This window comes from Staurois parvus, unplaced genomic scaffold (genome assembly GCF_062004578.1).
Source record: "Staurois parvus isolate SC_StPar_1 unplaced genomic scaffold, SC_StPar_1.0 ptg000239l, whole genome shotgun sequence".
In the NCBI taxonomy this organism is placed as follows: Eukaryota; Metazoa; Chordata; class Amphibia; order Anura; family Ranidae; genus Staurois; species Staurois parvus.
In genome coordinates, this window is record NW_028318035.1 from 2,924,050 (window position 1) to 2,939,062 (window position 15,013).

The following is a 15,013-nucleotide window of genomic DNA, read 5'->3' on the forward strand; positions in this document are numbered from 1 at the left end:
CTTTTTACTCACTACAGAATTGCTTGCATTTTAGAAAAAAAAAAAATCTAGTTAGAACCCAACTTTTTGTATTTATTACACTGTAGAGCTCAGCATAGTAGAGAAGCAGCACAAGGAGCCAATCATTTGTCATGCTTATGTGCCAACATAGAACATGCAGAGGAGAGCAGCGCATTGATTCACTGCTTCTGGGTTGGAGTCACACTATTATGGTAACGTACACATTGGTGCAATTCTTAAACACCCGAAAGACAGTGTTGCAATGCACTGGTGCACAGACAGCACAGATGTAAAGGGGTCTTTACTTTCCAGGCAAATGCTGGAGAAGTGACATGACTAGCAAATGTTAATTGCAGTAGAAAAAAAAAATTCTGGTCTCTTGTCCTGTTACACAGGGATGTGTAAATCTCACAAGCAAGTGGACAAAAATATATAAATTTGGCAGGATGTGAAAAACCAGAACAGATAATACAAAGTTGTGGGCTACTCGTCTCAGATGGGGTTGTAAGTTACTGAGGTTGGCAGGGACAACACAAGACAGACACTGTAGTACAAATCTGCTGTTTGGGTTTTATGTTATACTCCTTTGTAGAGGCCCAGTTCATAAAGAGTTAAAATTGCTGGCAGTGTGATTTGAAGGCACAAAGCATCATTTACAATATGGGGACTCTTTTCTGTTACAGTAATATGTTGGTGACTACTGAGTGCAGTTCAGCCAGTTTAATGAAATGCATATATCCTGTGCAAGTTTTATATAGGAGGTCTTTGCATTAAAGGGCACAGGTTTCTTTTAGCATGATTTAAGTCTGTCACAAAGTAGAAAGATTTGTACATTGCCTGCATGCATTGCACTAAAAACATTGGAATTGTAAGGATATGAAAGAATACTGCAGGACTTCTGAACAAGTGACAAATGGGAGCGCTAGGTTGCACATGATGCAAGCATCATATAAGGGAGCAATAGGAGCGGTGCAGAGCTGGGATTTACATTTTTCAAGCCTTCAACATTCACAGGACATGCACTGACATCTGTTAGTGTTACCCTCTCTGCAATTACATAATCCTTTTGTTCCTTTCAGTATCAAGAGACACTTTCAATACACTGCTTATAAAATGTCTGCATTTACTTTGAACCATGGTTTTGTAACTGTCAGCAGAGGACAAAATTGAAAAAAAAGGTACTTGAATCATGCAAGTGATTTGTGGAAGAAAATAAGTTGCTTACTTAGCAAGCACAAGAGTATTACACATACTCCACATTTTACAATTGATGTGCACCTGATTTCTAATGGCAGCCAAATTCAAGGATGCCAACAGCACAACTTGGCTACAAAAGGTATACAGAACCCAAATATAAAAACCCACAATTGTTGTGGCTGTAAGAATTCTTCCAGGACAGAAATAGGAGTACATCAAATGCAGCCAAACATTCACTTTTACATGAAGCCAATCAAACTAAATCCAAAATGATACAGGGATTCTCTGAGTCAGGAACAAGTATCAGAACCATAGGTAATTCAGTTCATAATTATTTGCTAGGCATTGAAGTAAAACAGGGGGGGATGAGTTCATTTTACTGACCTTTCAGAAACTGCTATTTCCTGGGCTGAGATACTTCTCCAGCTTCAGGTATGTGTCCTGGGCCAATGACTTTGTAGAAAAATCACAAAATTGGAATTTGTTGCTAAATGATGCAAGCATTTAGCGGGCCACACCAAAAAAAAGTGCACAAAAAACCCAATTACAACACTTTATATTGCTAAAGAATAATGCTGAAGGGACACACACACACACACACACACACACACACACCTTAAAACTGATTCACATGCCTGGTGCAGATTGAAGCTAATTGATACAATAGCTGTTCACCGGGTCAGGTTTACATCAGGTTCAGTACAAGATCAGCTCAGGATTTTACCCTGAGCACGTCAGATATAGAAACGTTCCCATAGAAGTCAATAGCCTGTAATCTGCACCTGAACCAGACTGCACTGCTCAGAAATTGGATACGACTCTCCAAAAGCGCACTGAATCCACACCGCCAGTGCACCGGCCATGTGAAAAATGCTTCCTATGGTGCCTGCTCATATGTCATACGGATTGGATGTGGTTCAAACTGCATCCAATCCGCATATATCTGAACGGGCACTTACATTGTTTTTATCTTGGTCTTTCTACAAATCCTAAAGGCTCCATGCACACTGGCTTAAGAAAAAAAAAATGTTCCTAGAAGAGTTTAGCATTTTCCCCTAAACAACTAATGTGTTCATGAACATTAGGTAGTTTTTAAAAAAAAAAAAAAAAAAAAAAAAAGCTCAGCATAAAAAAAACTAAAAAAAAACAAAAAAAAAAAAACAAAAACCACCCCTCTGCTTTGCGTATGAGTGTCTTTCTGGCAAAAAACCCCCCCCCCAAAGACAAACATTAAAAGCTCCTAGATGCAATCACAAAAAACACCCAAAATTAGCGTTTTTCTGCCAACAGTGATTTGTAAACACTTCCTGTCCGCACTATAGCAGCAGTACTGCTACAGGGCAGCATAGGTGCGCAAAATCACCCGCGCCGCCATTTGTGGCCATAGCTGTCAATCACTGGGTCCCAGCAGGTGATTGCCAAGCATCTCCGACGGGGGAGTCAGAGTATAGTGTCAGTGCTTTTTATTATGTCAGTGACACAGTCAGTTCCCCCCAGTGTCAGAACGCCTGCTGCAATCCCACTATAAGTTGCTGATCACCGCCATTACTAGCAAAATTTAAAAAAATCACAGTATATATCCCACAATTTGTAAATGCTATAACTTTCACGTAAATCAATTTACACGTATTGGGAAGACATGTAGCAGAATATATTTTGGCCTAAATTTACAAAAATTTGATTTTAAATTTTTTACTGGACATGTTTAATAGCAAAAAGGCAAAGTTTCTCTCAAAATTGTCTTTTCATAGCACAAAAAATAAAACTGGTGATCAAATACCACTGAAAGAAAGCTCTAGTTGTGGGAAATAGAGGTAAATTTAGGTGCAGCATTGCATGACCGCACAATTGTCAGTTAAAGTAACGCAGCACCATAGTGCAAAAAATGGCCTGGTCAGGAAGGGGGGGGGTAAATAAATACTCTGGTTAATCCAGTGTGCAAAGAGTGGAAATGTTCCCTGAAAAACATGATTTTTTTTTTACAACTATAACCAAATTTTTTACTTGCCTTCAGCTGAAAACTCAGGTTCTAAGCTTAGGTTATGGTCAGTATGCAAATGTCTATTACAGTTTCAAGTGAGGTTTAGGCTGACCTCCCCAATTCTCTGGTTCAAGAATTTAGCATGAGCATCAACCTTCCAGGTGGTAGATTGTTTTCAAGCTAAGGGTATGACCTGCAACATTACAGTGCCTTTTTCAGTCTACTGATAATTTTATATCCCCTCCCAGCAAAATTCCATTTATAGAAGATTTTCACAAGATATCCACTAAACAGAAAATTGCTATCACTTGCACAAATGCAAACATGAACCTGCACCAGCCTCTGTTAGTCATTTTGCTGGTCTTGGATGTAATTATTCACTGCATATGGTTAAAAAAAATAATCCCACACTCTGCTTACTAATAAAATGGATTGTGAATTTAAAGAATTTATTAAAAACCAGGAGCTGCAAAAACAGTGTTAGGATTATAATTTTTCAGTACACTCATTTGATTTTTCTAATCGTTAATGGAGACAATGCTTTTCAACCACAGGGATGATAAAAATGAAAGTCAAAGAAAGGAAATGTTCTCCTGTTTCTTATTTGAAGGAATAAAACTGTGAATGTGGTTTCTATTTGGGAAAAGCTGCGCTTAAGGTAATGCATATGTTCAAGGTAAAGTTTGATCAGGAAGCAAAACACTTTTGTGGACATTTGTTCATTGTATATGCTATGTGGCAGAGTCAAAGGAAAAAAAGTTCACTACTTCCGTGCATCCTAAAACCAAAATGTTAAAATCTGAACCATGGGCATGGTATGCAACAAATTTTAGGGGATTTATAAATAAAATTTATGGTACTATTTCATGCTTTAACTTTTTTTTTTAATTTTCTGTACAAATGTTCAAATGAAATCTAGCACCAGCACCGTATATGGCCACCGCTTATTGGTACTTAATCCTTACGTCACTTCATGCTGGCTAACAGTATAGCTTACCCATAGCAATGCATAAAACGCCTCCACTGAATGAGAAACAAACATTGTTTTCCTGTTCAGCCCTACTCAGCTGTAGCATGCTTAGGACACATGGCCATAATCAAAACTAAAATTCACCAATATGGGGACACCATCAGAATAGGTTTTCCTTTTTCCAGAAAAGGCTAAAGAGTTTCTGCAATAACATGGTTATGTCATACAACTAGAAGCTTATGGAAATCTGACTTTCTATGAAGATAAAGACTGAAATAATGTAAATAACCAGATATTGTATGCCAGGCAATTGTAATCCCTGGCACATTCAGATCTGCAAACATTTGAATGTAAAATACATGAAGAAAATATTGAAGCGGATCTGAAAGTATACCAATGCTTTGAGGTCATTCCTGCTGGTGCTCCTATACAACCCTCCTATACTTACCTGCTATCTGGAGTGGTTTATCTCCAAGTCTGACCCTGCTCCTGTCATCCCCGCTCAGACCAATTCTCTACTACTGAGGACTGGTCCGCAGTGAGGAGGTAGACAGATGCAGGCACTGGTGTGGAGCAGCATGAGCAAGCAGAGGACCAAAAATAAATCCAACTTCAAGACAAAAAAAAAAAATTTCTTTATGAAATTTGAGAAATGCTGCACTACTTGCATACATGCTCACAGCACAGTTGCAACACCTACAAAATGCATAGCTTGTCAATCGATGTAATAAAAAGCACAATATACACAAGCCAAAATCTACAGGCTCGACTGCGAACCCGAAGTTTAGAAACCTGCCACAATTAAGCAAGGTTTCTGAGGTAGAAAAGTGAAAACATCAGCTCTAGGAGAAGCCAAGGACTGCCTCAGAAGTAAAGTGCCAGCATACTTTCAGAAAGTACACATCAACACAGCTGGGAAACGATTTTTAGGGCAGATTTAAAGTGAGGATGCTGCCTGGAGTTTCAGCACTGAGCAGCAACATTACTGAGTCACAGTAAGGCTCACTAAACCAATCAAGGGGGTAAATTCCAAAGAAAACCACCTCTAATCAACAAAGTTTACCTGAAAAATTACCAAATTTGACTTATCACCCTCCTAAATGCCTTCCTGCCATCAAACCATCGAGGGCTCCCCATTGTATATGCACAAGCTTGTGCATTGCTTTGTGAATTGTCCTGCAGCCTCCTGGACATTATGTGTCCAGAAGGCAGCAGGGCAAGGGACATGATCCTCACCCAGGCAAGGATTGTAGAAGTGGGAGCTGTTACCAATAAAGAAAATAAAATCTGTACTTGCACCCTTACTCCTCCCAAAAACCTCAATTACAGGCTAGTGGGAGGGCAAGAATCAGCAGGACTTCAATTTTTTTTCTAGTAAAGTCCCGCTTTATTGGTTAATGAACTCAGGTAAGCAGATACTAAAGAGATCAGAACGTTCGACCATTGATACAGAAGAGGCCATTGTACGCTGAAGATGTCCTCCACCAGTGCTGGACGGTCACTGCTGGGTTCCAAATTCTAAAACCACAAATTCCTTTGCAAAAATGGGGGGAAAAAATCCAAAAAAAGGCGCTGTACCAGATCAGTGCTGAATTAAGTACAATGGGGAAATGGTGGCAGACAGCTGCACATGCACTGCAGCTCTGGCTGCTTCATCAGGAGAGTAGTGCAGTACACAGCACACATTTTTTTGCAAATATTTGCAGTGACCACCCAAAACCAGTGATTGACATGTTATTTAAGCGTAGAGTGACCTGTTCTGTATCAGAAATATGTTCAGATCTGAATATCTGCTTACCAGAGTCCATTTAAGCCTAGTCAAAATTCCTGGACCCTGATGAAGGGGTAGTCTGTTGGGCCCAGTGAAATGGATTGGTTTGTTTTTGCTATGAAAAACAACAAAAAAAACTTTGGATTCTTGGGGATTTGGTGCCCTCACTGGAAAGCATGGGCATAGCTTCTTGTAACACAGATAAGGATAATAAAGTCATAGTAATGTTTTGCTGGCACAGCGCTATGTTATTGATGTGATACAATTAGCTGTGGAATTTGCCATTTTACAAGTGGTCACATGACTCATTTCTGTTCTCATTGCCAATAGTCAGCTTATATAAAAGCTGTCACAGCCATTGAGTATTTCTCTCGTGGTGAAACCGTTCCAGGAAGGTGGATAGAACACTATTCTCTGAAAACGTATATTATATAGGGCGCGCTTGTTGGAGCCCAACCTCTGTAGCTGTAAGAAAAAGGTGCCAGATGGATATCAGGGATGGATGGGAGCAGTAACACTGAGGCAGCTCTTAGAGAGAAAGCAAGGCTCTAATGCAGAGACAAGAAAAAAAGGAAGGCACCTTTAAGTGCAGTATTGACAATTTATTCAGTAAACAATGGAAACAATGGCACTAAGATAAAAGGTTAAAAAGACTCATCATGTGGTAATTAGATCCAGGTGGGACATCCAGCAGCAAACTATGCCTATAGGATCAGGAAGCAGAGTCCAGGATGTGCCTGCGCATCAAAATGAAGCTTGGAGAGCAGAGTCAGATGTAGCAGGTGAAGGGGGCGGTAATGCATTTCAGAGCATGCTCAATAGGCTCCATCCTGGACTCTACTTCCTGATCCTAAAGGCATAGTTTGCTGCTGGACGGTTGGATGTCCCACCTGGATCTAATTACCACACGATGAGTCTTTTTAACCATTTATCTTGTAAGTGCAAATTTTCCATTGTTTACTGAATAAATTGTCAATACTTCACTTAGAGGTGCCTTCCTCTCTTTCTTAAAACACTATTCTCTACCTGCATTGGAGATGGTCTGGACATCAGAGAAAGTACCTAGTTGCATAGTCTGCCAAAAAAAAAAAAAAAATTATAATCCTATACCCACAGCTGATCCAGAGGAAGGCAAAAAACCCAGCAAAGCATGATCCAATTTACTACTGCAGGGGGAAAAAATTCCTTCCTGATACCCCGAAAGGCATCGGATATTCCTTGGATCAACCTTACCTATAGATCTCAGTTTAGAGGCTCAGAAGAGTCCAATCTGCCTTGTGCAGAGAATGGGAAGAACAGGAAGGAAACGCCAAGGCCCATAGCAGTCTTAATGTGCAAAGACCGTAAGGAGTGGTTAAAGTCAGCTGTTATTGCAGTATTTCCTAAAGCTGAACTCCAGGCAGACGACTAAGTACATAAAAAACCAACTACACACACTGACAAATGCTTCATATAGGCTAACCATTAGCAATGAGAACAGAAAGTGGTCATATGACCACTCGTAAAATTTTCATCGCTATATCACTTTAGGTGAGCAGATACCAAATCAATCAGAACGTTACCCCTTAAGTATCGAAGAGATCAATATATGCTATACAAAAACATTACAAATGTCAAATTGAAAATCTTTGAGAATGAACAGATCTAGCCAACTGTCATAAGCAGCTGCTTGAGGCTTGAATGTTGTTTAGTCTCTTAAACAGAATAGTTGCAACATATACTGCAAACATTTGGCTTTTCTAAAAACAAATACTGCAAACAAATCAGTAAGTTTATAAACTAGCCCCGTGATATCCAACAGGAATTATAAAAAAGGTGAAAGTTGTCAAAATGTTGCTTTTACTATCAAAACTGCAGTGGCAACTGGTTTAGTCTAACTGGTTACTGAGGGCCACACCTCCATGTTGCTCATCCTTGGCTGTAAATGCATCCTCACCCTCAATCTAATCCTAAAATGTGCTTCCACTGGTCTGTGTGGACGACAGCGCATGTTATAGAAAACTAAGAATCAAACCACATGATCTACTACTTACAAAACTGAGAATGAAACAATCCACTTATAAATTAAACAGAACATAATCTAAAAATTACAATATCAGTTTGTTAAAATGCTACCAAAAACACAAACCGAAAAACTGCAAAATAAAAAAAACCTAGAACGTGTACTGCACAAGAGTAGGTCTTTAGCACTTCATTGTGGAGAGGTAGTGTCCGCTATGTACACGTAGTGACATCCCACATTGGCTCTGATAGGTCATTATCCTATGAAAGTATAGAAAGACTGAGTTAGAAAAATAGCCATTTTATCCAACTGAAGGATGTACATAATACTGTAAGAATGTTGGCAAGCAGTCTGAGATTCCATAGGCAATTTAAAAACGTCAGTCATCTTGCTGTATATCCAAGTCAAAGAAAAAGCCTGATTTGTGCAACTGTAATGGCAGCTATTAAGTGCTGAATGACCTTAGCTGTAGTAAGGAAAAAAAAAAAAAAAACAAACTTCAGAACCCATTATCTTTCTTTAAAAATGTAAAGTAGGTCAGAAGATTAAATGGTCATGATCCAACTAAAATTTCCATAATGTGGTCCAAATCGTTCAAATCTGTCCTGCATACTTGCATGTTGGAGGAATTATTGCACAGTGTATATAGTTTTAGAGGTTCTTCTAAAGTAGGCTGCATTCTTGGGGAAACCAAGAAAGAAAACCCAACATCTGAGTCATACATTGATGTATCTATGTCATCAAAAATGTCATCCACAGATAAATCTTTTAAGTAACTGGTAGAACTTGTAAGTTCGAAAGAACCAAAGACACATTCTGTTCCTCTTGTGTCTAGTTTTTCGGCTTTGAATCCATTTTCAACTGCTTTTGGAGGCTCATCTGCAACAGGGCCAGAGGGAATAGGGCTGATGTCCTCAACAAAATCAAGATCCTTGAGAATCGATGAAATAGCAGAAGACATGTCATCATCTGTGACTTCCATCAAACTTTCCACTGGATTCTCACTGGGCAAGGAATCCCTTGTAAATTCAGTGTTGATTCCAAAAGGCAGATTTAAGGAGGAGGTCTCCAGGAAATCACTTCCTGTGTACATTAAACTGTTGGGGGGAATGTCATTATCCACAATTGCTGGCAGCTGGGTGGCCTCCTGCCTTGTTTCCTCCTGAATCTGACGGACTGTATTAGCTATAAGAACAGAGCGGTGCAGATTAGGCTCTGCCAGCATTTTATAGCTTTGCAGTTTGTTGAGGCACATATTGAGCACTAGTTGCCTTTGATGACTGTATGGCATACTTCTGTTACAATCTGAGGCACAAGTAAAGTCAGTCATGGTCTCTTCACAATCATTAAACTTGCGTTTAAGTCCTCTACCAAGCATGGGTCTGCAGAGACAAAATGGTGATAGCCGTTATGCTGAGCAGAGAAAAAAAAATCAATCTGATTTGACCAAAACCCTTACTACACCATGTAACGTACACAAGGATACATAGATATGCAGACAGCCAGCTATATCTGGAGCGAAGATTTCCATTTTAAAAGATCAGACATGGATGGATGAGGGTACTTCTGACACGGCTGTAACCTGTCCAACTGTATCCAGTTTATTCAGATTACTACAAAGCACTACTTTGTATTTGTTTTATTACAGGTATTTATATAACACTGACAGTACACTTTACACATTGTACATGCACAGCTGTCCTTGCCCTCACAACTTAAGGTCCTTATCTCACATACATACAAACATTAGGGACAATTTTAGACAGAAGCCAATTACCCCACCAGCATGTCTTGAGTGGGAAGAAACAGGAGTACCTGGAAGAAACCCACACAAGCACAGGGAGAATATGCAAACTTCATGCAAGTAGTATCCTGGTTGAGCTTTGAACCAAGATCCCAGTGCTGCTTGCAGGTAGATAAGGAACTGACTCCTTTTAACAGCAGCTTAGACCTGGACACACTCATCCCAACCCAGATAATCATAATGGGTGTCTGAGCAGCCAAAGCAACAGGTACACTTAACACACTGCCAATCTTCCCTCACATTTGGCAAAGGATCTTCAGCATCTAATACACTTCTGTCTGATACCTAATCCCCACCACACGCTGTGACTCTTTGCATCGCTAGAAGAGAATAGTGTTGGAGCCGAGTGTCACAACCGGAGGATTCTTCAGCATCTTCAGAGAGGGAAGATTGGTAGTGCAAGAACTGCTTTTCTTGGAAGCTGGGCTTTAATTTCTTCTTTAAAATACAGGTGAAACTCAAAATTAGAATATCGTGCAAAAGTTCATTTATTTCAGTAATGCAACTTAAAAGGTGAAACTAATTTGAGATAGACTCATTACATGCAAAGCAAGATAGTTCAAGCCGTGATTTGTCATAATTGTGATGATTATGGCTTACAGTTTATGAAAACTCCAAATCCACAATCTCAGAAAATTAGAATATTGTGAAAAGGTGCAATATTCTCGGCTCAAAGTGTCCCACTCTAATCAGCTAATTAAGCCATAACACCTGCAAAGGGTTCCTGAGCCTTTAAATGGTCTCTCAGTCTGGGTCTTACCTGGGCTAAAGAAAAACACCTGGTCTGTTGCTCAGTGGTCCAAAGTCCTCTTTTCTGATGAGAGAAACTTTTGCATCTCATTTGGGAACCAAGGACCCAGAGTATGGAGGAAGAATGGAGAGGCTCAAGGACCCAGAGTATGGAGGAAGAATGGAGAGGCACACACTGCAAGATGCTTGAAGTCCACTGTGAAGTTTCCACAGTCTGTTGATCTGGGGAGCCATGTCATCTGCTGGTGTTGGTCCACTGTGCTTCATTAAGTCCAGGGTCAACGCAGCCATCTACCAGGAGATTTTGGAGCACTTCATGCTTCCTTCCGCAGACGAGCTTTATGGAGATGCTGACTTCATTTTCCAGCAGGACTTGGCACCTGCCCACACTGCCAAAAGCACCAAAACCTGGTTCAATGACCGTGGGATAATCGTGCTCGATTGGCCAGCAGACTCGCCTGACCTGAACCCCATAGAGAATCTATGGGGCATTGCCAAGAGAAAGATGAGACATGAGACCGAACAATGCAGAACAGCTGAAGGCCACTATTGAAGCATCCTGGTCTTCCATAATATCTCAGCAGTGCCACAGGCTGATAGCTTCCATGCCACGCCGCATTGAGGCAGTAATTGCTGCAAAAGGGGCCCAAACCAAGTACTGAGTACATATGCATGCTTCTACTTTTCAGAGGTCCGATATTGTTCTATGTACAATCCTTGTTTTATTGATTGCATGTAATATTCTAATTTTCTGAGATTGTGGATTTGGGGTTTTCATGAGCTGTAAGCCATAATCATCACAATGACAAATCATGGCTTGAACTATCTTGCTTTGCATGTAATGAGTATCTCAGTTTCACCTTTTAAGTTGCATTACTGAAATGAATGAACTTTTGCATGATATTCTAATTTTCCATGTTTCACCTGTAGATGTTCACATTAATACACTTCACATCTTACTACACTTTATATTAAGACCCGATTGATCCTAAGGCCACTGAGGACTTATTAGCCACTGTACACCTGCCTAGGCTTACCCAATCCCAGCTAGAGGCTCTTAATGCTCCTAGAACATTGGAAGACATCCATGCTACTATCAAAAATGTACCCTCTGCTAAGGCTCCTGGCCCTGACTGCTTCACTGCTGAGTTATATAAACTAACCGCAGACTTCATCCCAGACACCTTGCATCAGGTCTACAAGGCAATGTGGGAAGCTGGCCCTTATCTCCCAACTGGCTCCCAAACTCCTAGCTAAAAAGGCTTGTCAAAAAATAAAAGTCAGCAGCTACAAAAACTGTAGGTGCTGACTTAACAGCCACTTACCTGTCCCTCGGTCCCGAGGTGTGTCCCCCGCAGCCCGTTTTACCGGCTGTCCTGTACTCCAGGAGGCCGGCATCTTCAGTGTGGGAACCCGGCTGTGAGAGCTTGCGGCTTCACAGCCAGATGCCCACTGCGCATGCGTGAGTAGTGCTGCGCTTTATGAATGGTCCTGTAGTCTTCTGAGACCTGTCAAGTGTCCCAAAAGACTACAGGGAGAGAGGGAGGGCAGACAACTTCCACTTCCGATCGCCTAGGGCGATCGGACCGGAAGTGATAGCGGGTACCCGTAAAATTAGGGTACCCGCTGCCCCCTTGCCCTCCCAAAGGAGCCAATCTTTAATGAGGAGCAGGGGTGCAGTCCTTAAAGCAGAACTTCCCCTTTTGGGTGTAGCTCTGCTTTAAGATACTGCTATTCACACTGCTGGGCACAACTCATTCACAAAACACAGGCCTACTCCTATCTGAACAGTCTTGAAGTTTCAAAACTCATTTTAAAGCCATATAAAATCCAAAGCCAAAAATGAAATTGCAGCTTACAATCCTTAGATGTGGTGGCTGCATTAGGTTTTGGGGCTTTTTTCACCCGATATGGCCAGTAACACTCCTGTATTAGAGCACTCCCAAACACTAGCTCACACTTTATAAGCAGTTACAGTAACAGTTATCCTTTTGCGATGAAGTTAAATAGAACAGCGAGAGCCAATGAGGACGGAGAGTTCCCATACAGCCGAGGCCATTGTGAACATCGCTGTATTAGAGGGGGGACTCAGGCACGGATTGGTGGGGGCTGGGGGGGTGTTGCACACAGATTTTTTTACCTTCATGCATGGAAAGCATGAAGGTAAATCTTGAGCATTTAGAACAGGGGTCCTCAAACTACAGCCACCCGAAAGAAAAAAAAAAAAATGGATGGGTGGAGTACTGTAGTCAGGGTAAAGTGGTGATGTAGCCGGGGTGCGGTGTAGTTTGAGCAATGCAATGTAGTTGGGGTGGTGGATTGATGTAGTCAGGGAAAGGTGGGGACTTTAGATGTGTACTCAGGGTAAGGCAGTAAGGTGGTAATGCCCTGTACGCAGGGGGGGGGGCGCATAGCGGGGTAAGGGGGTATCTCCATATACAGGGAGGGGGGGGGGTGGCATAGTCAGGGTAAGTTGGCAACTCCATGTACGGGGGCGGTGGGTGGGTAGTCTGGGTAAGGTGGTATCTTCATGTATGGGGGGGGGGGGGGAAGTAGTCGGGGTAAGGTGGTCTCTCCATGTACGGGGAGGGTTTGTAGTCAGGGTATGGTGGTCTCCTCATGTACGGGGGGGGGGGGTAGTCGGGGTAAGGTGGTCTCTCCGTGGTGTACGGGGGGGGGTGGGTAGTCGGGGTAAGGTGGTCTCTCCGTGGTGTACGGGGGGGGGGTGGGTAGTCGGGGTAAGGTGGTCTCTCCGTGGTGTACGGGGGGGGGGGGGGGGGGGTAGTCGGGGTAAGGTGGTCTCTCCGTGGTGTACGGGGGGGGGGGGGTAGTCGGGGTAAGGTGGTCTCTCCGTGGTGTACGGGGGGGGGGGGGGGTAGTCGGGGTAAGGTGGTATCTCCATATACAGGGAAGGGGGGTTTGTAGTCAGGGTAAGGTGGTCTCTTCATGTATGGGGGGGTGGTGGGGGTAGTCAAGATAAGGTGGTCTCGCCATGTACGGGGGGGGGGGGCTTGTAATCAGGGTAAGATGGTCTCTCCATGTACGAGGGGGGGGTAGTCAGGGTAAGGTGGTCTCTTCATGTATATGGGGGGGTTAGTCAGGGTAAGGTGGTCTCTCGATGTACAGGTGGGGGTAGTCGGAGTAAGGTGATGGCCCCTCCATGCACAGGGGGGAGTAGTCGGTATAAGGTGGTCTCTCCATGTACGGGGGGGGTAGTCAGGATAAGGTGGTCTCTCCATGTACAGGGGGGGGGGCTTGTAATCAGGGTAAGATGGTCTCTCCATGTCTGGGGGGCGTAGTCAGGGTAAGGTGGTCTCTTCATGTATGGGGGGGGGGTTAGTCGGGGTAAGGTGGTCTCCCAGTGTACAGGTGGGGGTAGTTGGGGTAAGGAGGTGGCCCCTCCATGTACAGGGGGGAGTAGTCGGTATAAGGTGGTCTCTCCATGTACCGGGGGGGGGTAGTCAGGATAAGGTGGTCTCTCCATGTACGGGGGATGGGGGGGGCAGAGGGGAAGTAGTCAGGGTAAAGTGGTCTCTCCATGTACAGGTGGGGGTAGTCAGGGTAAGGTGGTGGCCTCTCCATGTACGGGGGGGGGGGGGGGGGTCGGCGGGGGTTCTGGTAGTCGGGGTAAGGTGGTCTCTCCATGTACGGGGGCGGGGGGCAGAGGGGTAAGGTGGTGGCCTCTCCATGTACGGGGGGGGGGTGAGGTAGTCGGGGTAAGGTGCTCTCCATGTAGAGGGGGGGTAGTCGGGGTAAGGTGGTCTCCATGTATGGGGGGGGGTAGTCGGGGTAAGGTGGTCTCCATGTATGGGGGGGGGGGGGTAGTCGGGGTAAGGTGGTCTCTCCATGTACGGGGGGGGGGTTCTGGGTAAGGTGGTCTCCATGTACGGGGGGGTGGGGGTAGTCAGGGTAGGGTGGTCTCCATTTACAGGTGACATGTTGCGCTGTCACTCACCTCAGGCAGCAGCTGGTGTCTCCCGGACTCTCTCGCTCTCTCTCCTCCGGCCCCCGCCTTAGGTAACCACAACTTCCACACAGCGGACCCCGCTCCTTCTCACATCACGTCCGGGGCCCCCCCAGGCCGCCGGGCTGACGGCACGCTCCCTTTCCTCTACACTGCGCATCCGAAGCGGCCGTCGCCAGCAGCACTAGGCATAAAAGTGCGTGAAGGATCCCCAGCTGATTGACGGCCCTTATCAGGTGCGCCGCCGCTGATTGGCCAATGGCGGAGGGAGCAGCACAGCAACCATTTTCTGATTGGCTGCATGGGTGACAGACACCTTGTCCATATCAAGCGGCCAATGGGAGAGCAGGGTGGGTTCGCTAGCGTCAGGGTGACGCAGGGGCGCCGTGTACCTCAGAGAGCTCCTCCTGACAAGTGCACAACGAGCCCTTCGGGTATAGACTGAGGTGGGCATGTGTGGAAGAGAACGGACACCGTGCATGGCAGGAAGGGCACACGCCTGACCTGCTACTAACACTGAATAAACATGTTATGGTTTTTGTAATACTCCTGCACTGAGGAGGTTTATGGGCAG

General features: G+C 43.9%; 1 protein-coding gene across 1 annotated transcript; it reads right to left on the reverse strand.

Moving 5' to 3' along the window:
• Positions 1–2,849: 2,849 nt before the first annotated feature.
• LOC149459990 (SERTA domain-containing protein 2-like) lies at positions 2,850–14,649 on the reverse strand. Its single transcript, XM_089680309.1, has 2 exons — positions 14,431–14,649; positions 2,850–9,303 (listed from the first exon to the last, which is right to left on the reverse strand). The coding sequence occupies exon 2, from the start codon at positions 9,297–9,299 to the stop codon at positions 8,475–8,477; it is 825 nt and encodes a 274-aa protein (XP_089536435.1). The 5' UTR covers positions 9,300–9,303; positions 14,431–14,649; the 3' UTR covers positions 2,850–8,474.
• Between the last annotated feature and the right edge of the window lie 364 nt (positions 14,650–15,013).

Excerpts from the sequence above, each read along its gene's own strand:
- LOC149459990 (XM_089680309.1), bottom strand. The coding sequence starts at position 9,299 with ATGCTTGGTAGAGGACTTAAACGCAAGTTTAATGATTGTGAAGAGACC.